We start from the raw sequence: 25,656 nt of genomic DNA, 5'->3' as shown, positions 1-25,656 counted from the left end.
ATGTGGCCCTGTGATGGACTGGTGAACTGTACAGGGTGTACTCAGCCTATAACCCTATTTCAGCTGAGAATGGAACATGTGGAGGATAAAGCGGTACAAAATGGATGGATGGATGTTTTTCTTTCTTCCACAGTTGTACTTAGTGCAAATCTTCACAGACCTTCAATGAGTCCCGGTCAAATCTGCTGTATTAAAATTCTGAGGAGCCGTAGCTGAGGCTGAGCAGTGCTGCTGCTCTCTGTTGACCCTGTGTATGATTTGGGAAGTGGGTCTGTGACATCTCGTTGGAGATGTTATCAGAGACCGCGGGAAGTCTGCTCGGTCTCTCTCCTCTGGTCTGCAGTGCCCATAAAACAGCAGGAAAAAGAATACAGTGCTTGTGAGAGCAGTTGAGTAGAGTGGGGAACAGTGTTGGTGATTGTACAGGGCCCCACTGCAGCCCAGAGACTCAAGTCTCCCCCATGCGACGTGGTTTTCTGTGTGAGGGTGTTTTTGTGGTGCCTCTGTCAGCCACAGCTCAACCAGGTCGAATGGGAATACAGTTCTCTCTTGCTTTTGAATAATTTGCAAAGTTAGCAACATGAATTGGCTGCTTTTGTGTTAAGTGTTGCCCTTTAACCTTATATTTTCCTTAAATTTGAAAATGTACAACAGAACTGCATTCATCATAACAAGTATTTTGTTGGATCATATCTATCATCAGCAAAAATGTCAGCACTTACTAACATGAGGTGTAAAGTCATTGTTAACACCTGGATGTAGTGTAACATTTCTGTGAGTTTCTGGGTGGCTGTGGGGGGTGTGATGTTATTTTTAGTGAGGCAGTGAGGCAAATGGGTGGAGTTAATGGGACCACTACGGGTGAAAAGCTTTCCAAGGAGAATGAAACAGTTTGGAGAGTCAGGATGGAGGTGTAGTGCTCTTTAACGTCTAGGATTATCTAAACTGAACTGAGGATATTTTCATTAAAATCTCCACTTCACAATGCTTTTATAATATTATACAAGCTAGTTTGACTGCTGTAGGGTGTGACCATGGCAACGACAGCTTTGACTGGTTTCTCCATGATGAGCCTGCTCAGCCTCGGGTACCTGACCTGGGATTTGATGAGTCCTAACCAGGTGGAAAATGAGCCAGACCAGACTTTTGGAGGCAGGTCTCCTACTCCACAGCCTCCTCACATCATTTTTATCCTGACAGATGATCAAGGGTTCAATGACATTGGCTATCACAGCTCTGACATCAAGACACCAGTGCTGGATAAACTGGCTGCAGACGGAGTAAAGCTGGAGAACTATTACATCCAACCTATCTGCACCCCATCCCGAAGTCAACTCATCACCGGCAGGTAAAGTGACTGTCTTCTGATCTGAAGATCTTTTTTTACCAAGTTTGGTGTGAATTTAAAAGCACCAACATTTATTTTTGTAAGCTATAAACCTATGTAAATGGATTAAGGATGTGCAGAGCCAAAATATATCATGGTGGGATGTTTCTCAGAATGTCAGAATAAATGATGCATAAATTAAACAACCTCAATTGTGTCCTATGTTCTCTTATATATTTATTTTCTGTCAAAAGCAAAAAAACAGGACGACTAATTTTGCCTTTAGAGCTGCAAAAATTTTTTTTTCCAAAAATATTTTCACACTGGAATAAACAAGATTCTTCTGAGAAGTTAAATTCTGTTCTTTGTAAAAGCAAAAAAAAAAAAAAAAATCAATGTTTTCAAAGCAATTGCCATCAACCTGAACAAGATATAAAGACTAAATATTTCTCACACATCTGGACAGTGATGGTGGTATTTAAGGTATGGGGTAAGGTATCAAGCACATGAAAAACAAAGGCAGACTTATGCAGCCTCTCCTCCAAGTCTACAACAACATTGTTGACTAAACAGTAACAATATTCATCTCATTTATTTCCTCTACTACCCTCTTACCCACATTTCTATCTGGATTATTGATCTCACATTTGGTCACCTGACTCCTTTCTCAACCGTTTATTCTACAGGTACCAAATTCATACTGGCTTGCAGCACTCCATTATCCGGCCACGCCAGCCGAACTGCCTGCCCTTTGACCAGGTCACCCTCCCCCAGAGGCTGCAGGAGCTGGGCTACTCCACTCACATGGTTGGCAAGTGGCACCTGGGATTTTATAAGAAGGAGTGTTTGCCCACTCGCCGTGGCTTTGACACCTACTTTGGGTCCTTAACGGGCAGTGTGAATTACTACACCTACGACTCTTGTGACGGCCCGGGGCTGTGCGGCTTTGATCTCCATGAGGGGGAGTCGGTTGCATGGAGCCAGAGAGGAAAATACTCTACACATTTGTACACGCAGAGAGTTCGCAAGATCTTGGCAACCCATGATCCTCAGTCCCAGCCGCTGTTCATCTTCCTCTCTTTCCAGGCTGTTCACACTCCACTGCAGTCTCCACAGGAGTACGTTTACCCTTACCGCGAGCTGGGAAACGTGGCACGCAGGAAGTATGCTGCCATGGTCTCAGTTGTAGATGAGGCAGTTCGGAATATAACATATGCTCTTCGCAAGTATGGTTATTACCAGAACAGTGTCATTATCTTTTCTACTGACAACGGTGGCCAGCCGTTGTCTGGTGGCAGTAACTGGCCTCTCAGGGGACGTAAAGGCACCTATTGGGAAGGTGGCATCCGGGGTCTGGGGTTTGTCCACAGTCCTCTACTGAGGAGGAAGAGGAGGGTGAGTAAAGCCTTGGTACATATAACTGACTGGTACCCCACGCTGGTGGGTCTAGCAGGTGGCAATGAGTCATTGACTGAGGGTGTAGATGGATATAATGTTTGGCCAGCCATCAGTGAGGGTAAAGAGTCGCCTAGATTAGAGATCCTTCATAACATTGACCCGCTGTATAACCATGCACACTGTGGCTCGCTGCAGAAAGGATATGGGATTTGGAATACAGCCGTTCAGGCCTCCATACGAGCTGGAGACTGGAAACTTCTGACAGGAAACCCTGGTTATGGAGACTGGATCCCAGCACCGATTCTTCCAGGATTTCCCAATGATTGGTGGAACTTAGAGCGCCACACTCAGCCCCGGAAATCTGTGTTTCTTTTCAACATCTCTGGAGATCCCTACGAGCGTGTTGACCTTTCTGAGCAGAGGCCAGATGTCGTCAAAGAACTTCTAGCCAGGCTGGTGTACTACAACCGCACTGCAGTGCCAGTAAGGTATCCATCAGAAGACCCTCGGGCTGACCCTCACCTAAATGGAGGTGCCTGGGTCCCCTGGGTGGGAGATGAGGAGGAGGACACTTTGGACAGTTTTTACCAGAAGAAGAACAAAGATTGGAAGACGAAGCTTAAGCTGTCCAAAACCAGGTCATTTATCAGGAGACTCAACGCTAGGATGATGTCCAACAGGATATAGAGTGGGCATGACTGAAAACAATTCACTTCAGAAAGACAGTGTTCAGATGTTTGAGTTATGCAAGCTCCAGTTGCTGTTAATGACTTTCAGATGAAGTTCAGTCTCTATAGAAGTGACTGATTAAACAAATCCAAATCTGTTTTGTAAAAAATGTATTAATAAATTCCATAAACAATGACAATTCTCCCAAGAAAAGAGTTGGTTATTGTAAAAATATTTCTGTAGTCTACATGTTGACAAAGTGAGAAGAAAAAATCCTTCAATCAACCAATCAATCAATCAATCAATCAATCAATCAATAATATTATAAATGGCAACTACCTCTATATTACCAGAAAGTCAGAATAAGCTAACTTTAGTTGCTGTAGTAGATAAATAGATAGATAGATAGATAGATAGATAGATAGATAGATAGATAGATAGATAGATAGATAGATAGATAGATAGATAGATAGATAGATAGATAGATAGAAAGAAAGATAGATAGATAGATAGATTCTTCATAATTGAACACAAACTGAAAGGTCACATCCTAAAAAATGTGATTAGGACATAAATAAATAATAAATAATTAAATCAATTATTTTATTCTTATGCCACATATCAAAATTGTTTTTTGAACATCGTGAAATCATTTTTCTATGAGTTAATGTTTTTTAATCTGTACTGAATCTTGTGGTGTGTGTTGTTGTTCACTGTTGTAGGCTGATGTCTGACTGATGTGTGTGACTAAATGATTATTACAGTGGAGATTTATTAGTCAGTAAGAAAGACAGCGACTGCCTGAGGAAACCTGATCACCACACAAAGGCCAACACACGTGCGGGTGCTCAGATCAATGGTACACACACATGTGAGCAGGAAAACACCGCATCACTCTGAAACTAGTAGAGTTACCCTTTTTTGAGTCACTTTCCTTCATGTAGAACGAACATAGATGGCTACCAGAGCGGAATTCCACCAAGTGTCCTAGGAGGAGTCATTATTAGCTCCACATATTTATAAATTGTTTTGATATGCTTTTTTGGGGGGGTTTTGTTTTCAAATAAAAACAGAGCATGAGATTAGCTGAACAGATATGTAATCTACAGCAGAAATGCTACTAAGTTCTCTGACCATGATCAATTCTGCCATGTTGGATTAAAAGTGGGCAGTGAGGGTCGTGTGCTACAATAATTGTTTTTTTTAATCAATGTATTGCAGTGACTCATGTGTTTGTATGATGTCACTTCATGTTTTTGTTATTGTTGTTGGGAAGAGGAATAAAAAACTCAAAGCAAACACCAGAATGGTCTCAGTGGTTAAAACATGTTGAAACCTGCTGCAACTGTAGGATTGTGTTAGTTATGATGCAATTCATATATTTCAACAAAGAACAGTGACAAAATATTGAGCTACAATCACTTGCTTTCTACAGCAAAGTGTGCAGTGAAAAAAAAAAAGGGAAGTAAGCCACCTCAACTAATTTCCTGTCTTTCGACTCCTCCTAACTGCCATCCACATACTTCCTGTCTGTGTCTGTCACAACCGTTCACTTGCGGTTGCTCATTGATTTATATTATGAGCTGTGTTGAGGTCATAATCCCTTCTTTTAAGGTAACGATGACTGCAAATAAAGTTCTACTCCTACTTGTGATGTTAGCAGCTGCAATTCATGGTAAGATCCTCATCATCAAAGAAACCAGATTACACGTGCAAAGATCTGATTTATATGTTCTTCATCTGTCTCACATTTTATTCCAGCTCATGAGAATAAATGTGGTGTGACCCAGAACACCTCACTGTGCTCTGTTTCTCCTGGAGGATCTGTGTATATACAAGTGATGACCAATGCAAGTGGTTATCAGGTATTGTGTAAGAAACAGCTTCCTCTGGGACCCATAAAAGTGTTCACCCTGAAGAGGGAGAAGTTGACAATACAATATGAACCCTTTAGAAACAGGACTGAATTCTTCATCAACAATGGGACATTCAAGATATCAAACGTGGAAAGGAATGATTCAGGACATTACATCATAGAGGCTTTTGATCCAGATGGGGTCCTCGTGAGAAATGTTAAGGTTCATCTGGACGTTCAAGGCAAGTATTAAAACATTTATTCACCCTGTCTACATGGAACTGTGAAAACACAGAAAAAACTACTTCAGACTATATATATTTATGGCTATGTTTCTTTAAATCCTGCTTCTACTACCTCACTTTATTGAGGGGTCAGTTATCACTTATTGTATACACAACTGTTGGCTACAACAAAATCTGTGAGGACGAGGGAATTGGTATTTTTCTTTCGTTTCCCTGGTAATTAGTGGTGATTTGGAAAATGTAATGAAAGCAATGCAAAGAGTGCCAACTCCATATGCTTGTAGTGTATGTTTTGATGTTTGTACGTCATTGTCTGCAGTCTTGTATAAAGTACCTAAAAGGGATACATGAGTAAAAGTACAAGCATCTTACCAGAAAATGACTTTGGTAGAAGTTGAAGTCACTTTTTATAATATGACTAAAGCAAAAGCACTTAAGCATCAAAAGTAATTTTCTGATTTAAAATGTACTTAAGTTTTAGAAGTGAAAGTATGGTGGCTCAGTGGTAGTGTGAGTTGTCTTTCAACTGGAAGATTGTGGGTTCAATTCCTGGCTCTTCTAGTCTATATGTGCCCTTGAGCAAGACACTTAGGCCCACGTTGCAGCGTGTTAATGGGTATGAAAGATCATCAGTCTCATCAAGGCACTATATAAATACAGACCATTACCAACTCTTCTTCTTCTGATTTTATTTGGTACTAACAAAGATAGTTAGAGGAAATGTAGTGGAGTAAAAGTACACAATTTATTTGGGAAATCCAGTGGAGTGAAAGTAAAAGTATATATAAATAAATAACAGATAGTAAAGTACAGATAATGTGAATTTTGTATTTAAGTATTTGTTTCATTACACTGATTGTCTGAGAGAAACATAACACAGTTTCAGCTTTCTTTTCATTTTAAAGAAATTGTTAATCGGTGTTGTGGGTCTTATTAAGGTTGTCAGAGACTTTTTCTTCTCATGTCTCCTCTCTCCAGAACCCCTTTCTTCCCTCCTGATCTCAGTCGCTGCTGGCGTGGGCGCTCTATTCCTACTGATCCTGCTGATTTGTGCTTGTTGCTTTGTGTGTCTGCGTAAAAAGAAGTCAGGTGAGAGACAAAACAGGATTGCTCATGATCAGAAGGTCAATAAATAGTGACAGTGCATCAGTCCACACTCTTCCATTCGGCTTTAATGCTTAACACGTTTATTCTATTCTGTTTTTCTTCTGTAGAATCAACTATATAACTTGGAGAAAAACATTCATTATGAAGTTGGACTCAACTGTGGACTTCAACACCAACACCAAACGGGATCATATAGGACAGAGTAAGAGCTGGAAAAGACTGGAATTTAATTTTGTGCACCAAGATTTAGACCCCTCTCTCGAACCTCAAAAGATCCAGAGTTCAGATTTAATCTCGAATACAAAATAAAAAAAATTCTTATCTGATTTGTGATCTGTTTACAATGTAATTATCACTGCTGGATGACATATACATGGAGTTATGAATCATGGTCAATTTTAGTACAAACCTACTGCTTAGTCTAAGTTTTAAAGTGACACCAGGTAAGTACTCTACTTGCAAGGTTAGTCTTTCCAGCTGACATTAGTTTATACTTAAAGTAAAGGATCATGTGATGTTGTGACGTAATCAGGCTGCATTTCAGTTTTACACACTCTCACACTCATACACAGCACAAACTCACACATAAATATAGATGTATATATACTGTATATATATATACATACTCTAGTAGTTAAGTAACAATAGCTTACTTTATATGAACTTTCAAAGGTAAATGTGTGATTTGGGATGGATATTTATTTTCAGCTATGGAGGCAGCTGATTTCAATAATAAATCATCTGAGCAAGCTTTAAGTTAATCAGTGTAAAACTTGAATTATAAATCAAACGTGTATCTATGATCATAGGTGTCTCATTGTGTGGACATCTTGCTTTGACTGAATGAAGATTTAATACTGTGCACACATGACTGTGCACAATCTTGACTTACATTAACTTATCAGTTACAAATTGTACAACATTATTTCCTGAATCATACATTGCGACCATTGAGGACCTGAAGTGATCTGACGATAAACCGGAGACTTGACTATAAGCGCATACAAGCACACATTTTGTATATGAACCTACCCAGCTAACATTACAAGATTTTACCATGAAGTTGCATTGGATTCTCTTGAATTTCACTTTTCATTTGAATGCAGTGAATAACAGCAGTACTACATAATAACTTGTGCTGTGTGTGTTCTCCTATTACTTTTAGTCTTCACAGCTCCGACCACTGCTTCCTCTGAGTTATATACAGAAAAAAAAAGTTGAAGTTATTTCAGAGTTTCTTCAATTCCCTTGTGTCAGAGTGGTCAGTGTGATGTGTGCATTTTTGCCTTTGGGGTGAACGAGTCTGTCTGAAAGCTGAAGGCTGAACACTGACGAAACATGAAAGCTGTGTTTGGACTGTTGGTGATGCTACTCAGAATGGCTCATGGTGAGCTTTTTCATTATTTCATTAGCATTAATATTTGATTTGTGTTTCACGTTTCTCCAGAATTAGTTATAAACGATAGCCACACTGAACCAGGCCACAGAATAACTTGGACGGTAGTACATGGAAGTAATGTAGAGTTGGCTAAATCTGTGGGCATTTGCCAATGCAATGTTCTGATGTAACAACCTGAATGTAATGAGTGGTCTTAATAGTTTGTGGGATAATTAAATGCAATTAAATGAACAAACAAAAATGTTTTGGGGCATAAATTCTACACACCAAGACTTGGAGTTTATTTGTTTTGTTTATTTAATCTTTCATAGATCTGAGAAAATAATGCATAACACATACAGAATGCAGACACTTTAGTCAAAAATGTAGTATTCTATGACAAGGTCTTTAAACCTAGATTAAAGATTATACCGTACACAGCTTTGAAGTGCTCTGCAAAGGATTTTACTTTAAAACATCTCTGATCACAAGCAGGAAGTACGAAGGGCGAGCAGGAGTGGTGCAGAATAACAACCACAGCACTAACATGTTGAAGATGTAGGTGTGTTCTGCAAATATGATCACAAACGAAGAAGCAGGAGTTTTGATGTGTTTTATTGTCCAAAAGAAAAGAGACACTCACAGATGAAGCATCAAACAGGCAAACATCGTCTGAATACACACAGTTTTTACACAGTGATATGAAGAGACTGAATCAACACAACCAGGAAGTCACACCCATTAAGATGATTACACATAAGTGACAAATCATACACAAGGAAGAGGAAACAGACCTGTGTAATATTCAGTTTACACTTGAAAAAAATGATAACTGCAAGAATAGTTTTCTAGGGTTTAAGAAGCCTCATTGTCAGTGTTATTCTCTCTGTGAAAAAAATGTCCAGGTGTGGAGACCCACTGTGATGGCAGACGGGATGGAGCTCAGTGTTATGGAGCTGTGGGAGGAACTATGTTCATTCGGCTGATGGACACAATCCCACCAAGATTTACGTTCGATAAAAGCAAAACAAGAATTTTGCGCTGGAGAAATAATGCAGTTTCTATTTATGTGATGAAAAACAGATTCTCCTTTGATGACAGTAAAGGAACATTAAGAATCAATAATCTGCAGAAAAGTGACAGTGACAAATATTCACTTGATATTCAAGATTCAAATGCAGCTGCGGTAGAGAATCGGACTCTAAACTTGTCCATTCAAGGTAAATAACTGTTTCCCTGCTGTTGAATTTATTAATATGAAAAAGCCTTATAGAGCGCATAATTATATTGACAGATAAATCTCATATATTTCAGTAAATCTCATACAGAATCATCCGAGTGTTTTCTCCTTCAGCTCCCTTGTCCTCTGTCACGTTGGTGAATGAGTGTTTGTCCCAGGGAGAGATGAGGATGTCCTGCACCACTGAGGGAGTGGGGGACAGTCCTCAGTACAGTTGGACTCTGGATGGACACACACTGACACAGGATGAGCTCCTCTCTGGAAATAAGGACACTGACATCATCGTTCTGAGACAGGACATGTCAGGACTCCTGTCCTGCTCAGTCAGTAATCACGTCAGTAGCATCTCCAAAGACATGAGGATAGCGACCTGTGGTGAGTGGGAACATGTGACCAGATGCTGATGTTGCCAGTGAAGACCATGATGACTCTGTGCATCAGTCATGTTGATCTAAATCTTTCCGTAGTTTTCATCAACTGCACCTTATCCAATGGGATGCACGTATCACAGTGGGTGTTTGCAGCCACTAACACACTGTGTGTTGAGCCCACCACGGTCAGAGACACTACTGCTGGTAAGAGGACAGAGTCAGTCACACTCTCCAATAATATCACATCCTCCAGTCAAACTGTGACTCCCTCCAGAGGTGATGACCTGTGGTTCATTACTAAGTGGAAACACCCTTTAATCCTGAGCTGCACCTTCAAAAAAGCCAAATAAATATTTTTTTTATTTTTTTTATTGTTTTAAACCAACATCAGTTTTTTTCATGATGCCCCTTCATTTTATGGTCTAAAAAAACATCAGTCATCAGTCAGTCAGTCATCATCTACCGCTTTATCCTCTGCCAGAGGGTCGCGGGGGGTACTGTGCCAATCTCAGCTACATCGGGCGATAGGCGGGGTACACCCTGGACAGTTCGCCAGTCCATCGCAGGGCCACACACAGATAGATAGAGACAAACAACCATTCACTCTCACACTCACTCCTATGGTCAATTTAGAGTGTCCAATTTACCTATCCCCACAATGCATGTTTTTGGACTGTGGGAGGAAGCCGGAGAACCCGGAGAGAACCCACGCACACACGAGGAGAACATGCAAACTCCATGCAGAAAGGCCCTTGTTCCAACCGGGGCTCGAACCCGGGTCTTCTCGCTGCAAGGCGAGAGTGCTAACCACTACACCACCGTGTGCCCCCTAAAAAAAAAAACAAAACAAAAAAAAAAAAAACATAATAAATGAATTATTTTCAATGTACTTCAATGCAAAATCGATTAATTTTGGTTGGATTATTGCAGCCTGGCATATGTGAAAGATTAGCAGAAAGATTGTAAACAAGGTTTAGTTAACCTTGTTTACACTTGACTAATAAAAAAAAAATACATTGAGAACACTAAAAAATTCACAACCTGGCCTATATTTTTTTAACAATATGCATGACAAAAGGATAAAATATTCTAGAAATTAAAAGCCAAAAACTAACAAAATGTGTCTATAGGTACATTTAAGGGTTAATGCAGTGGGTCCATGAGTTGTATTATAATTTTTCTGTGTCCATCTTTATTAAAACACTGGCAGTGTTAGTGTATATGTTCTATTAAAAAACAACTTCTCTGTTGCAGCCCTTAACATGAGACATTTTTTTGTGTTTCTTTATTAAAACAGATCACCTCATATGTGGTTTGCGAGCAGCGGTGGCAGTTCTTTTATTAATTGGCATCACGGTCTATTTTGCTTGGAAGAAAAAGAAATCCAGTAAAGCTGAAGACCCGGAGAATTCTGTCTGCATGGTCGAAATGAGAAGCGCAGCAGATTAACATTTTATTTTGCTTCTCTCTCTGTGATGACTCATGTGTCTTTGAGGGTGTGTAAATGTCCTTTCCTGTTTTTGAGTCAAAGCTTCTTCTGCCTTTTATGTCGATGTTTTAGCAGCTCAATATCAGAGCTTTTCCTGGCTCAACTCCTGGCTCTGCTAGTCTATATGTGTCCTTGAGCAAGACACTTAACCCCATGTTGGAGCGTGTGAATGGATATGAAAGATGTGTGAATGGCTGAAAGGCAAAACTGTAGTGTAAAGCAGCTCATCAAGACAAGCAAAGCTCGTATAAATACAGACCATAATACCAACTGTTCTTCTTCTTTTTTTATTTGCTAGTAACAAGTAACAAAGATAGGTAAAGGAAATGTAGTGAAGTAAAAGTACACAATTTATTTAGGAAATGTACTGGAGTAGAAGTTACTAAGTTGATATAAACAACCAAGTAAAGTACAGGTATGTGATTTTTGTACTTGAGTACAGTAACAAAGTATTTGTACTTTGTCACATTACAACACTGCCTGTGAATTGAAATTCCAGTACAAAGATTGCTAAATGCTAAATGTGTGCATGTTGTCAACTCTCAGGTGTTTCTATATTGGTTTTCCTATAGTTGCTGTAAAGTTAAAACTGTATACATCCAAATTTAGTGATGCAATATGATACATTAAAGGTCTTAACAGGAATTGTATTTGTAAAAAAAAAAGTACCATTTTTTTTTTTAGCTTTTACAGTATTAAAAAGAGGAATCACTTTAAATAAGTTGTTTTTGTGTTGTGCTTCTTTTAAATCTAGCAGTGAGGTACTGTAATGTGTGAGAAATGACATCCGTCACTTTAGGTAAAATACCTGTTTTGTCATACAAGAATGACCTCATTTTTACCTCTGCTGCACTCAAAGAAATGAAACTCAGGTGTCAAATAAGGAATGTCAAATAGCATGTACTTAACTTTATTGTTTGTTGTAATTAACAAACAATAATGAGCGTAATTTATGTTAGCAAGTTAATTAAGATGTACATCAGGCCTAGGAGGGCGTTTCCCACAGGTACCTGCACATGCTCAGTTAGAACAAGGCTGAAGGCACCATTTTCTGGACTTGTACTCTGCTGTCCTGCCACATGTCTCGGATTTCTTCATAATCCACGGCCATCCATCAATATCCAGGTAAATTAATGACTAAATCAAAAATGACAAACTAAAATATGCTTGTTTTATACCAGTTGATGAGTATTTTTGACTTTGGACTGATGGTAAATGCTATGGTAAGATGAAAAACATAAACATTTTGCTAAATTTCCTTTTTTGCTCATCTAAAATTAGTGACTTGGTTAACCATTATTTTGTTGTTTAGGCTATATAGCCTTTTAATCATTAACTTTTTACCTTATTGTCATTTGCATTTGTGTAGGTTTTGTACATTCTTAAAAAGCAAGGAACTTCAAAGCTGTGCACAACTGTGAATTTCAGATTTGTAGAGTGTGTTGGTTGACGGATGCCAGGCCAGCGGCTTAACATTAGTGGTGAGTTTAGTACCTGACAAATATCTCAATAAATGTAATAGCTGGATGCAGTCATTTTAATAGCAATATACAAATTTTTTTAAAGATCTGACATAAGGTGTTATCATATTTAAGAACTTTACAAATGAATGACCAATAATCTCTTTTCATGTCTGTTTTTCTTTAGGTTATGAATGTGGAAATGCAGAAGCAGTGCTGAAACTCTATCTACAAGGTACCAATTACTTAAGCATGACAAATTAAAACATTCCATGCACTTGTATTTAAATTTCAGGGGGAGAAAAATATTTTTGCTTTATACAATATGCAATTTGTATATGGGGGGATATCACAGGTTAAAATTTGCTCCCAAATTAAACTTTCAGTTGACTCTTGCAACTCATCTCAAGTTTTGCACTTCCACTTCCCTTCCAGTGGAAAATAGCAAACATTAACAAATTATTAAAACAAATTGTCTCACTGACAAGATTGTGAAATTAGTCAAAATGTACCTGCGGAGATGAGGATAGTTAAATAATAACATATAGTTCTGCAAATATTAACAATAACAAATAGTCCTATATTTTTAATGGCATTTTGACATTTTGTCTTAAATCATGTCAATTGAGCTGCCTAGGGTTTGGAATGGTTGACAAAACATCAAGACAACACTTTGGGGTTTATATAAATATTTTGATGTGACATTTAATATAGTTATGCAATCAAAACTTCAACATTTATCCCTTTATCATTCTTCCACATTTAGGATCTTGATCCCGGTGCAAAGAGAGAAATGGAACTGATGATAGGAGTCTACGTCATTCGGCATGAGGGAGCAGCGGACACTGATCCTCTTGAGGATGTCGGTACCATTATAGAGGGAGTTGAAGTGCTTCAGGGTCTCAGGTGCTAATTTTGCTAATGGGTGTGCACTCCTGTTTAGCTTAATCTACAGCTCAAATCTAAGCTATCCAAAAGACCTACGATACACTTTTGAGTTTGTCCAAAAAAGTATTGCTGGATTTGGATGGAAACAGAATGTCTGCATAGGTGCAGGTCTTGAAAAAACAACTGCACGAGTAACTTGCAGTTACAGGAAAATAAGACCAGAATAATACAAAAAAAAAAAAAACAAGAGCAAAAACCATAATAAATGCAGAATCACTACGAAAGTAAATAAAGCAAAGTGCAGATGTGACATTATACAATGGTAGTGTCTGATGTGGCAGTGAAAAATGTAATTATTCTAGAAAGAAGTGTCAGTTCCTCTCCTGTTTTTAAATTGAGTCACCAGTGGAGGGCGACATAATACAACTACTATGCTTCAGGCCAAGCTGAAGTAACCAGCTCGATAAAATAATCTATTATATTTTAAATGAGGCAGTGACAACAGATATTCCTTAAACCAAAATAATATGAGCCAACATCTACACAAAAACAGTGGCTTGCTGGATGCAGATGTCCACTGCTGAAAATTATAATTATCTAGAGTTAAACTATAAACCAGAATATCACTTTTGCTGTCACTGTCTTTTTTTCACCTTATAATAGAAATAACTTAATTGAAACTTAAAATTGTACATTATTCTGCACCAAAACCCAAATTCCTTGCAGGTTATGCCCACTCAGGGAAGAAACACAAGTGACTGCTTTATTTAACGCAACCAGGAAGTCCACTGAGACAGGAATCTCTTTCACGAGACCGAACGAAAACTGTTAACAGTTTCATTTAAAATACAGAAAACACGTACATACTGTATTCACAATACAGAATATAAGAACAACAGTTGGGATATATGGATTATAAATAATATCTCGGTATCTTTAGGCTACTGCTGGTCAGTGCTGAGGATCAATCATTGCTCGTGTGTGTTTTACTGCTGTGATTCTTTTGGAATAAAGGCCAATTTCGACCCCTCTCACCATCGCCGTTGATCATTTTCACTGTAACATCCAGCTGCTTCAGTGGTCATTCTAACACCCGGCTGCAAATATTCCTATATTATATATATATATTAAAACTATTTATTTCATTAAGTTATTATTTTTAAGAATCCATGTTTACTTTTCCTGATTCTGTGGTGTCAGTGTTACTCTGAAACACCACCTAAAGTTGCTGTGAAGTTAAAATGAACACGCACAAAAACCAAAAAATGCTTGACTACTGCGTGTGATTTAAACAAAAATAATAATCCAATATTTGACAGTTTAAAGGTACAGTGTGTAAAATGCAGCTGAATATATCTCACCTCACCCTTTCCTTCCAAGTGTGTTGAAGAACCTATGTCGCCTTCAGTTAGTATTCAATCATAAAATGGTTTAGTTTATCCCTTGTGTGTTGTTGTAAGTATAGTGATCCAAAATGGTGGCCTCTGTAGTGCTGACCTGGCTCATGCAACAACAAATATAAGGAAAATCTGTCTGTCGGTCTGACTTCCTGTTTATTTTGAGAGCTTGAAATGGACATTCATTCTGATATTCTATGTTCAGAGAAGAGAAATATTCACCCACTGTTCAGGACGATGAGGTGGAGAGACACAAATAAACACCTGGACATCAATGTTTCTATTTTGTAAATGTAAATTCAGGGAAAACTGGACATCTTAAAATAGTACATCCTAAATCCTCTTTCAGAAAGAGAAAAAGGGCAGTTTCCCACTGTCTCAGTCTCTCTCTGTCTATCACACGTACACGTACACGTGCGGGCGCACACAGACATACCAAGGCCTTATTTTTAAAGATTAAAGGGGAGTGGACAATTATTTCACTTCCTGCTTGCCTCTGCACACTGAAAAAAAGAGATGAATACACGATCGACCACTTTGATCAAAGTTGTCACACACGCTCACCTGAGGCACATGTGAAAGTGGATCAAACTGGATACTGAGCAGTGGAAGGACATGGAAGCTGTGTTTGGACTGTTGCTGATGCTGCTCGGAGTCGCTCACGGTGAGTTTTTTCTGCATTTCTATATCTATGTTTTGGAGCAATCCAATCATGCGTAATCATTACTTCATTTTTATTGTTATTATTGTTATTTACTGTTATTATTATAATTATTTTTGTTATGGAAGGTTTTTATCATTTACAGTTCTCACATTTAATAACCCTGAATTAATTTAGCAAGTTACGTTAAAAACAAATGAGGGTCATAATTATTTAAATGTTTTAAAATTAAATAATCTAAGAGAGATGCATTGTGCAGAATATTAGATATTTTTTGGCCTCCTGGGAATAGTAATCTTCTTCAACTGAAGGAACAAGATTTTGTTTACAAGAAAAGATCTTACCAGTCAGACAGTGGTGTACACAGACAAAAGTAAGAGGACATCTACCACTAGTATGCTTAAGGCATGTCCAATGTGCCTGGTTTTAGGAACCTCCAGCAGCAGTTGGTCAGAAGACCTTAAGTCTCTGGTTGGAGTGTGGTGACGCAGGAGCTCAGAAAGATACAGCGGGGCCATACCATTGAGGGCTTTAAAAACAATTAGTTTAAAATCAGTACAAAAAAAGACCGGGAGCCAGTGGAGGGAAGCTAAGACTGGCGTGATGTGGTCGTGCTTTTATTGCCGGAGAGAAGTCGAGCAGCAGTGTTTTGAATGAGCTGAAGGAGATTGAGAGAGGAATGGTCCAAGCCAACGTACAGGGAGTTACAATCATCTAATCTAGATGTAATAAAGGCATGGATAACCTTTTCAAGGTCCATCTGAGAAAGATAGGCTTAGCTTGTAAGCTTGTTTTCACAACAGCACTGATCTGTGTGTCAAATTTAAAATGACACCGAGGTTCCTTAGACAGGACTGAAGGTTGGAATCACCTTTCTCCACTAGAAAGCCACTCCTTTAGAAACAAAAAACAGTTCTTTGAATTTATATTTTGTTTTGCTGCAAATGAATGACAGCCACTGCCTTATGTTTTCACTACTCCAGAGGGAACTTTCGTTCGTGTCTTGTGACTCAATATTATTTTTTATCTTTTATTATTATATCATATCATTTCTTCGATTTTTTTTATCTTAAATATATATGTGTGTGTGTGTGTGTGTGTATATATATACATGTATATGTATGTATGTATGTATGTGTATATATATATATATATATAAATATATATATATATATACATATATATATATATATATATATATATATATATATATATATATATATATATATACACGCACACATATCTATCTGGGGGTCTGGGGTGGAGTGACTCAGTGGTTAAGACCTTGTGTGCGAAAGACATCATGGTCGCAAGTTCCACTCCACCCCTGGCTGATTGATTCCATTGTAAGTCGCTTTGGATAAAAGCGTCTGCTAAACAACATGTAATGTAATGTACTATATATATATATATATGTATGTGTGTGTGTATATATATTAATCTCCAATAGCACTATCTAATATACTAAAAAAAACATAACATGCAGCTTTGCTTAGCATTTAATATTTCTTCACATGTAAGAAGACTGCGGCCAATGATAACCTGTCCACACTGACCGTATTAATAAAAATAGCGATAAATGAAAAATGTGCTTGTGTATGAAGTCAATGCACATTCTGCTACTGGTTCAGCAGCAGAACAACTGATTTGGTTAATCCATTATTACTCTATTAGGCTGAAATGTTCACTTCATATCCAGTCTGGTAAAAAAAAAAATATTGCAAATACTTTTTTTTGTGGTGTATTTAGTTTTCTGTGAAAAATCTTTTTTTTCTTCTTTTCAGGTGTGGAGACCCACTGTGATGGCAGTCAGGATGGAGCTCAGTGTTATGGAGCTGTGGGAGGAACTGTGTTCATTCGGCTGAGAGACACAATCCCACCAAGATTTATTTTAAGTGACAGCAAAGCAAGAATTTTGCGCTGGAAAAATAATATGATTTATACTAATGTGATGAAAAACAGATTCTCCTTTGATGACAGTAAAGGAACATTAAGAATCAATAATCTTCAGAAAAATGACAGTGACAAATATTCACTTGATATTCAAGATTCAAATGGAGCTGTGGTAGAGACTCAGACTCTAAACTTGTCCATTCAAGGTAAATAACTGTTTCCCTGCTGTTGAATTTATTAATATGAAAAAGCCTTATAGAGCTCAGAATTATATTGACAGATAAATCTCATATATCTCAGTAAATCTCATACAGAATCATCTGAGTGTTTTCTCCTTCAGCTCCCTTGTCCTCTGTCACGTTGGTGAATGAGTGTTTGTCCCAGGGAGAGATGAGGATGTCCTGCACCACTGAGGGAGGGGGGGACAGTCCTCAGTACAGTTGGACTCTGGATGGACACACACTGACACAGGATGAGCTCCTCTCTGGAAATAAGGACACTGACATCATCGTTCTGAGACAGAACGTGTCAGGACTCCTGGTCTGCTCAGTCAGTAATCACGTCAGTAGCATCTCCAAAGACATGAGGATAGCGACCTGTGGTGAGTGGGAACATGTGACAAGATGCTGATGTTGCCAGTGAAGACCATGATGACTCTGTGCATCAGTCATGTTGATCTAAATCTTTCTGTAGTTTTCATCAACTGCACCTTATCCAATGGGACGCACGTATCACAGTGGGTGTTTGCAGCCACTAACACACTGTGTGTTGAAACCACCACGGTCACAGACACTACTGCTGGTAAGAGGACAGAGTCAGTCACACTCTCCAATAATATCACATCCTCCAGTCAAACTGTGACTCCCTCCAGAGGTGATGACTCGTGGTTCATTAGTAAGTGAAAACCCTCCTTTAATGCAGTGGGTCCATGAGTTGTTTTATCATTTTTCTTCTTTCTTTCTCCATAAAAACATGTGATGTGTCACTGATTTCACTCTGTCTTGTCTTTTACAGAGCATTTGCCAGTGATGGCTGCTGTACTTTCAGCACTGGTACTTCTCTTAGTGCTTGGTGTATCTGTCATTTGTGTTCAGAAGAAAAAGAAAACAAGTGCCAAAGGTAAAAAAAAGAAAATTTTTTTTTTTTAAGCTGTGTCTGTGGTCTGTAGCTTCAAAGAAGGAAGCAGTTTCTTTAGTCATGTGATATCTAATAGAATGTGACTATGCTACTACTTTCCACTCTGCAGAGGAAGAGGATGATCAGGAATTAACCTATACAGATGTCAGGGTTGTGCAGAGGAGGCAGGGACAGCAGAGTGACGAGGGGGAGGTGGAGTACGGACAAGTCAGGATTTCAGAGTGACCTCAGCAGGCTGTTGAACGAACTACAGACGACTGTGTCTACGCTCAGGTGGTTGTCAAGAATCAAAAGGGACAGTTGCATTAATTTAACACATTCTTGTTTTCATGTCTCCCTTAATGTTTCAGCATTTTGAAATCCTTGTTAAAAAACTGTAAAGTCATGTCTCTGTGTGCCATCAGGGCATTTATGTTGGTCAATCATCTTTTAACTTGTTTGAGTTTACTGTAAATGTAAAACCAATGTGGAGGTGATTAGTTGAGGATTGAGTCGTGTGTGTATGTGTGAAGATAAGAGAAATGTAAATTTGCTTTTAACAAGAATTTTTTCCCATTATTTAAGAACTTTGCAGTCTTACCAAATGGTTTATCGTGGTTCATCATTTCATGGCGATCATTTTCTGGTAGAGAACTAATATTTAAGGTTTGCACGGCTTATGTGCAAACTAACTTAAATGGAGACATTCTATTATTACTTAAAACTGTGAGTTAGCAGCAGAGGATTTTTTAAAAGCCATAGTTGTTCACATAGTTTTTCCCCTTTACGAAAGTGACTGTAATCAGGCTGCATTACGGTTTTACACTCTCTCATACACACACCCACACACACACACACACACATACATATAGATGTATATATATACTGTATATATATATATATGTATACCTACATACTCCCATAGTTAAGTAACAATTGCTTATTTTATATTAACTTTCAAAGGTAAACGTGTGTTTTGGGGTGGATATTTTCAGCTGTGGAGGCAGCTGATTTCAATAATAAGTCATTTTCTGAGCAAGCTTTAAGTTAATCAGTGTTAAACCTTAATTATAAATTAAACGTGTATCTGTGATCATAGGTGTCTCGTCATGTGGACATCTTGCTTTGTCTGAATGATGATTTAATACTGTGCACACATGAGACCTCAAGGGTTTCTTTGCACAGAAGCTATTTTGACATGACACAGCAGGAAAACCACAGGTGTTATGGTTATGTGTAACTGTCTGACTAAGATTGACTGATCAGAGCCGCCATCAGTTACACCTTCCTGCTAAAACATGTCAAAATGGACCCTCTGTTTTTCCGAGTGTCCACTGATCAATGCACATTTACACGTTTACATATACAAACATTCTATACAAATGACATCTGTCACTTTAGGTAAAATACCTGTTTAGTCATACAAGAATAACCTCATTCTTAACTCTGCTGGGTTACAGAGACGTTATGGTTCAGTGAAACTGTGTGTGGAGAACATGAAAAACTCTCAGGAGAAACAATGATCAAATAATATGATACACAGCATAAACAAATACATATCCTTTTCTTTTAAAGATACAGAAGATTGTATTAATCCTTTAAATTTTAACAGTCAATTGAATGTCAGAGGAAATGCTGTAGTTTATGGAAATCTATCAGAGCAGAAATATTATAAAATACTGTTAAAGTTAATTTTAAAAACCAACTCTAAAATATGAATTTCTAACAACAACCCCCCCCCCCCCAAAAAAACAAAAAACAAGAATAACAACCATAATAAATGCAGAATGACTATGATAAGTGCAGATGTGATGTGGCAGTGAAAAACGTAATTATTCTAGAAATAAGTGTCAGTTCCTCTCGTGTATTTAAATTGAGTCACCAGTGGAGGGCGACATAATACAACTACTATGCTTCAGTCCAAGCTGAAGTAACCAGCTAAATAAAATCCTGTGGTGATCCTGATCCTCTGAAACACCACCTAAAGTTGCTGTGAAGTTAAATGAACTCACACAAAAAGATGCTCGACTACTGTGTGTAATTTAAGCAAAATAATAAAATACAATATGTGACAGTTTAAAGGTACAGTGTGTAAAATGCATGCAGCTGAATATCTCTCACCTCACCCTTCCCTTCCAAGTGTGTTGAAGAATCTATGTCGCCTTCAGTTAGCATTCAATCTCAAAACTGTTTAGTTTGTCCCTTGTGGGTTGTTGTAAGCACAGCGGTGCAAAATGGTGGCCTCTGTAGTGCTGACCTGGACATAATGGACATTTGCTCTGATATTATATGTTCAGAGAAGAGCAATATTCACCCACTGTTCTGGACGATGAGGTAGAGATACACAAATAGACACCTGGACATCATTGTTTCTATTTTGTAAATGTTAATTCAGGGAAAACTGGACATTTTAAAATAGTATATCTAAAAATCCTCTTCCAGTAAGAAGGGCAGTTTCATTCTGTCTCAGTATCTCTCTCACACACACACATGTACAGGCCTTACTTTGTAAAGGTTAATGGAAGTGAACATTATTCCACTTGAATAATAACTTGTGACCATGATGTCTCTTCACACGGAGGACCGGTGTTCACCACTGTGCTACCCCACCACTTCCTGCTTGCCTTTTTGCCCACGGAAAAAAAGAGACGAATACACAATCATCCACTTTGATCGAAGTTTTCACACAGTCTCATCTGAGGCTGCTCCAACAAGGATGCACATGTGAAAGCTGCAAACTGGATTAAACTTGAGGCTGAGCAGTGGAAGGACATGGAAGCTGTGTTTACACTGTTGCTGATGCTGCTCGGAGTCTCTCACGGTGAGCCTTTTCCACACTTGACAGACAGTGGCGCACACAGACATTTGGAAGGGCAGGGGTGGAAAGTAAAAGGGCATCTACCACTGATACGCTTAAGGCAGGCATGTCGAATGTGCGAACTGGGGCTAAGGGCAGCCCGGCCCTGGGGACTGAAGCATGTGGACCTTTATATGGACCTCCACACATTACTGTTTAATTCATTTCTATCACAGAGATGCGCATTTTCTATACAGCAAAAACCTGATCACAACAAGAATGTAGAGACTCCCTCTTCCCAACTTTCAAGAAACCACCAGCAGCACACTAGTGGCGCTTTTCCATTATACAGTTGTAGCACGGCTTGGCTAGTTTGCGACTACTGTCCCTGGCTGGGCTTTTCAAAATAAAAGAATAACACATGTACAGTAAAAATTACAATATAAGGGAGTATAAACACCAATATATAAGACCTAATTCTCATCTACCTAATACAATGTAAAAATGCACACACGCTCTCATACACTCCAAAACATTATTAAGACTACGTATATTAAAAGTGGGTACAATCTTGTTTTGTTTTCAGCCAGTTCTTCCTGCATGACCGGAGCACAGACTCCATCTAACACAGTCACTGAACTGAAATACTGCGGAGCGGGTTATGATGCGACTCACAATCGCCGGCTTTCAGTAGTGTTGTCACTAAATACACCAGACTCCTCTGCTAAATATTAAGATCTCATGTTTTCAGGATTTTTGAGTGTTTTTGATTGATCTACATTTTGGCATTGTTTGGTTTGATTCCTGAGTCTGATGTCGTACTCTTGACTCTTCCAGTGACGACAGTCTCTGACCAATCAGTGGCCAGCAGTCTGTCGACGTCACATTTTAGTATCGGCTCAGCTCGCTTGGAACCTCGCCAGAGCTGGTACTTAAAAAGTACCAGGTACCAGGTTCTATCACTAATGGAGAAGCAAAAAGAAATCCAGTAGAGCCGTGCTGCTGCAACTGTAGTGGTGGAAAAACACCATTTTAAAGGTTTATATTTTATATAAACAAACAGAAAATGTCTGCAGGCAATCTGGCTGTGAATGGTTCAAGGGAAGTCCAGTGCAGAAGATCTGGCCTCTCATACTGGAACCTCCTGTGCAGGAACAATCGGCTCCCAGGATCCAACTAGACACTCACTCATGTCATTCAATCAAACATGCACATCTGCAACCCATCTCCTACTCACATGTAGACACATACAAAGAAAAGGAAGCCATGAACCTGGAGCTGAATGTCATTTCCTCTAAGGACACCCTTTGGGACACTGTCATGTAGGGACAGTAGGGAACTTCATAACAGTGCCCTAAGATAAGATGGACTCCCATAGGCAACAATGTTGTAAGGGCATCTTATAGGGCACTGCATCTCAACTCTCAACTCAACTCAAACTGTATTTCCATAGCACCTTTAAATGACAGCAGTCAACCAAAGTGTTGTACAGAAGGAGGCACAGGTTGCATACAAAAATATGTAAATACATAAATAGATTTTAAAATACCAGAGAGGCGAAGTGGGGTTTAAGGGATATATATATATATATATATATAAAAAAAAAATAAAATATATATATATATAGTGCTTTAATAGCACTATCTAGTATACTAAAAAACTGGGTCAAATGATAATCTGTCCACACTGACTGTATTAATACAAATAGAGATAAATGAAAAATGTACTCGTATATGAAGTCAATGCACAACTGATTTGGTAAACCCATTAGGTTGATATTTGTGCTTCATGTCCAGTCTGGTAAAAAAAATATTGCAAATACTTTTTTGTTCGTTTTGTGGTGTATAAATCTTTTTTTTCTTCTTTTCAGGTGTGGAGACCCACTGTGATGGCAGACGAAATGGAACTCATTGTTATGGAGCTGTGGGAGAAACTGTGTTCATTCAGCTGATGGACATAATCCCACCAAGATTTACTTTGCAGAAAAACAAAACAAGAATTTTGCGCTGGAAAAATAAAACACTTTCTATTTATGTGATGAAAAACAGATTATCCTTTGATGACAGTAAAGGAACATTAAGAATCAATAATCTGCAGAAAAGTGACAGTGACAAATATTCACTTGATATTCAAGATTCAAATGGAGCTGCGGTAGAGAATCGGACTCTAAACTTGTCCATTCAAGGTAAATAACTGTTTCCCTGCTGTTGAATTTATTAATATGAAAAAGCCTTATAGAGCTCAGAATTATATTGACAGATAAATCTCATATATCTCAGTAAATCTCATACAGAATCATCCGAGTGTTTTCTCCTTCAGCTCCCTTGTCCTCTGTCACGTTGGTGAATGAGTGTTTGTCCCAGGGAGAGATGAGGATGTCCTGCACCACTGAGGGAGGGGGGGACAGTCCTCAGTACAGTTGGACTCTGGATGGACACACACTGACACAGGATGAGCTCCTCTCTGGAAATAAGGACACTGACATCATCGTTCTGAGACAGAACGTGTCAGGACTCCTGGTCTGCTCAGTCAGTAATCACGTCACTAACATCTCCAAAGACATGAGGATAGCGACCTGTGGTGAGTGGGAACATGTGACAAGATGCTGATGTTGCCAGTGAAGACCATGATGACTGTGCATCAGTCATGTTGATCTAAATCTTTCTGTAGTTTTCATCAACTGCACCTTATCCAATGGGACGCACGTATCACAGTGGGTGTTTGCAGCCACTAACACACTGTGTGTTGAGCCCACCACGGTCACAGACACTACTGCTGGTAAGAGGACAGAGTTAGTCACACTCTCCAATAATATCACATCCTCCAGTCAAACTGTGACTCCCTCCAGAGGTGATGACTCGTGGTTCATTAGTAAGTGAAAACCCTCCTTGTGATGTGTCACTGATTGCACTCTGTCTTGTCTTTTACAGAGCATTTGCCAGTGATGGCTGGTGTACTTTCAGCACTGGTACTTCTCTTAGTGCTTGGTGTATCTGTCATTTGTGTTAAGAAGAAAAAGAAAACAAGTGCCAAAGGTAAAAAAAAGAGAAGAAAATATATTTTAAGCTGTGTCTGTGGTCTATAGCTTCAAAGAAGGAAGCAGTTTCTTTAGTCATGTGATATCTAATAGAATGTGACTATGCTACTACTTTCCACTCTGCAGAGGAAGAGGATGATCAGGAATTAACCTATACAGATGTCAGGGTTGTGCAGAGGAGGCAGGTACAGCAGAGTGACGAGGGGGAGGTGGAGTATGATCAGGATTTCAGAGTGACCTCAGCGGGCTGTTGAACGAACTACAGACGACTGTGTCTACGCTCAGGTGGTTGTCAAGAATCAAAGGGGACAGTTGCATAAATTTAACACACCTTGTTTTCATGTCTCCCTTAATGTTTCAGCATTTTGAAATCCTTGTTAAAAAACTGTAAAGTCATGTCTCTGTGTGCCATCAGGGCATTTATGTTGGTCAATCATCTTTTAACTTGTTTGAGTTTACTGTAAATGTAAAACCAATGTGGAGGTGATTAGTTGAGGATTGAGTCGTGTGTGTATGTGTGAAGATAAGAGAAATGTAAATTTGCTTTTTTAAGAACTAAAATTTAAGGTTTGCACGGCTTATGTGCAAACTAACTTAAATGGAGACATTCTATTATTACTTAAAACTGAGTTAGCAGCAGAGGATTTTTTAAAAGCCATAGTTGTTCACATAGTTTTTCTCCTTTACAAAAGTGATTGTAATCAGGCTGCGTTTCGGTTTTACACTCTCTCTCATACACACACCCACACACATACATATAGATGTGTATATAAATACTGTATATATATATATATATATATATATATATATATATATATATATATATATATATACACATATGTATATGTATACCTACATACTCTCATAGTTAAGTAACAATTGCTTATTTTATATTAACTTTCAAAGGTAAACGTGTGTTTTGGGGTGGATATTTTCAGCTATGGAGGCAGCTGATTTCAATAATAAGTCATTTTCTGAGCAAGCTTTAAGTTAATCAGCGTTAAACCTTAATTATAAATTAAATGTGTATCTGTGATCATAGGTGTCTCGTCATGTGGACATCTTGCTTTGACTGAATGAAGATTTAATACTGTGCACACATGAGACCTCAAGGGTTTCTTTGCACAGAAGCTATTTTGACATGACACAGCAGGAAAACCACAGGTGTTATGGTTATGTGTAACTGTCTGACTAAGATTGACGGATCAGAGCCGCCATCAGTTACACCGTCCTGCTAAAACATGTCAAAATGGACCCTCTGTTTTTCCGAGTGTCCACTGATCTATGCACATTTACACGTTTACATATACAAACATTCTATACAAATG

General features: G+C 38.5%; 3 protein-coding genes and 1 long non-coding RNA gene across 6 annotated transcripts; all 4 read left to right on the top strand.

Moving 5' to 3' along the window:
- The first annotated feature begins 887 nt into the window (after positions 1 to 887).
- On the top strand, positions 888 to 4,664 carry arsia (arylsulfatase family, member Ia). Its single transcript, XM_058650125.1, has 2 exons — positions 888 to 1,348; positions 2,014 to 4,664. The coding sequence occupies exons 1-2, from the start codon at positions 1,035 to 1,037 to the stop codon at positions 3,410 to 3,412; spliced, it is 1,713 nt and encodes a 570-aa protein (XP_058506108.1). The 5' UTR covers positions 888 to 1,034; the 3' UTR covers positions 3,413 to 4,664.
- A 278-nt stretch (positions 4,665 to 4,942) lies between these two features.
- On the top strand, positions 4,943 to 11,717 carry LOC131472952 (uncharacterized). 2 transcript variants are annotated; one of them, XM_058650454.1, is made up of 5 exons: positions 6,473 to 6,583; positions 6,709 to 9,199; positions 9,334 to 9,594; positions 9,687 to 9,794; positions 10,888 to 11,717. In XM_058650454.1, the coding sequence occupies exons 2-5, from the start codon at positions 8,950 to 8,952 to the stop codon at positions 11,037 to 11,039; spliced, it is 771 nt and encodes a 256-aa protein (XP_058506437.1). In that variant the 5' UTR covers positions 6,473 to 6,583; positions 6,709 to 8,949; the 3' UTR covers positions 11,040 to 11,717. The 2 variants fall into 2 exon arrangements, with proteins under 2 accessions (XP_058506438.1, XP_058506437.1); XM_058650455.1 differs by lacking the exons at positions 9,334 to 9,594; positions 9,687 to 9,794; positions 10,888 to 11,717 and adding exons at positions 4,943 to 5,069; positions 5,156 to 5,491 and having other exon boundaries at positions 6,709 to 8,262.
- A 47-nt stretch (positions 11,718 to 11,764) lies between these two features.
- LOC131472953 (uncharacterized) lies at positions 11,765 to 16,286 on the top strand. Its single transcript, XR_009242160.1, has 4 exons — positions 11,765 to 12,204; positions 12,508 to 12,560; positions 12,727 to 12,774; positions 13,306 to 16,286. It is a non-coding gene; the product is annotated as an uncharacterized LOC131472953 (long non-coding RNA).
- A 4,881-nt stretch (positions 16,287 to 21,167) lies between these two features.
- LOC131472949 (uncharacterized) lies at positions 21,168 to 24,588 on the top strand. 2 transcript variants are annotated; one of them, XM_058650452.1, is made up of 6 exons: positions 21,168 to 21,315; positions 23,162 to 23,476; positions 23,611 to 23,871; positions 23,962 to 24,069; positions 24,222 to 24,326; positions 24,455 to 24,588. In XM_058650452.1, exons 1-6 carry the CDS (start codon positions 21,267 to 21,269, stop codon positions 24,580 to 24,582), a joined length of 966 nt encoding a protein of 321 aa, XP_058506435.1. In that variant the 5' UTR covers positions 21,168 to 21,266; the 3' UTR covers positions 24,583 to 24,588. The 2 variants fall into 2 exon arrangements, with proteins under 2 accessions (XP_058506435.1, XP_058506434.1); XM_058650451.1 differs by having other exon boundaries at positions 23,962 to 24,162.
- Positions 24,589 to 25,656: the final 1,068 nt, after the last annotated feature.

Source organism: Solea solea, chromosome 14, assembly GCF_958295425.1.
Source record: "Solea solea chromosome 14, fSolSol10.1, whole genome shotgun sequence".
Taxonomy (NCBI): domain Eukaryota; kingdom Metazoa; phylum Chordata; class Actinopteri; order Pleuronectiformes; family Soleidae; genus Solea; species Solea solea.
This window is presented reverse-complemented; position numbering and strand designations above follow the sequence as displayed.

Coding starts and splice junctions, on each gene's coding strand:
- arsia (XM_058650125.1), top strand. CDS start 1,035: ATGGCAACGACAGCTTTGACTGGTTTCTCCATGATGAGCCTGCTCAGC. Junction 1,349..2,013: donor AGTCAACTCATCACCGGCAG/GTAAAGTGACTG, acceptor TTTATTCTACAG/GTACCAAATTCATACTGGCT.
- LOC131472952 (XM_058650454.1), top strand. CDS start 8,950: ATGTTCATTCGGCTGATGGACACAATCCCACCAAGATTTACGTTCGAT. Junction 9,595..9,686: donor CATGAGGATAGCGACCTGTG/GTGAGTGGGAAC, acceptor ATCTTTCCGTAG/TTTTCATCAACTGCACCTTA. Junction 9,795..10,887: donor GGTCAGAGACACTACTGCTG/GTAAGAGGACAG, acceptor TTATTAAAACAG/ATCACCTCATATGTGGTTTG.
- LOC131472949 (XM_058650451.1), top strand. CDS start 21,267: ATGGAAGCTGTGTTTACACTGTTGCTGATGCTGCTCGGAGTCTCTCAC. Junction 23,477..23,610: donor TCTAAACTTGTCCATTCAAG/GTAAATAACTGT, acceptor TTTCTCCTTCAG/CTCCCTTGTCCTCTGTCACG. Junction 23,872..23,961: donor CATGAGGATAGCGACCTGTG/GTGAGTGGGAAC, acceptor ATCTTTCTGTAG/TTTTCATCAACTGCACCTTA.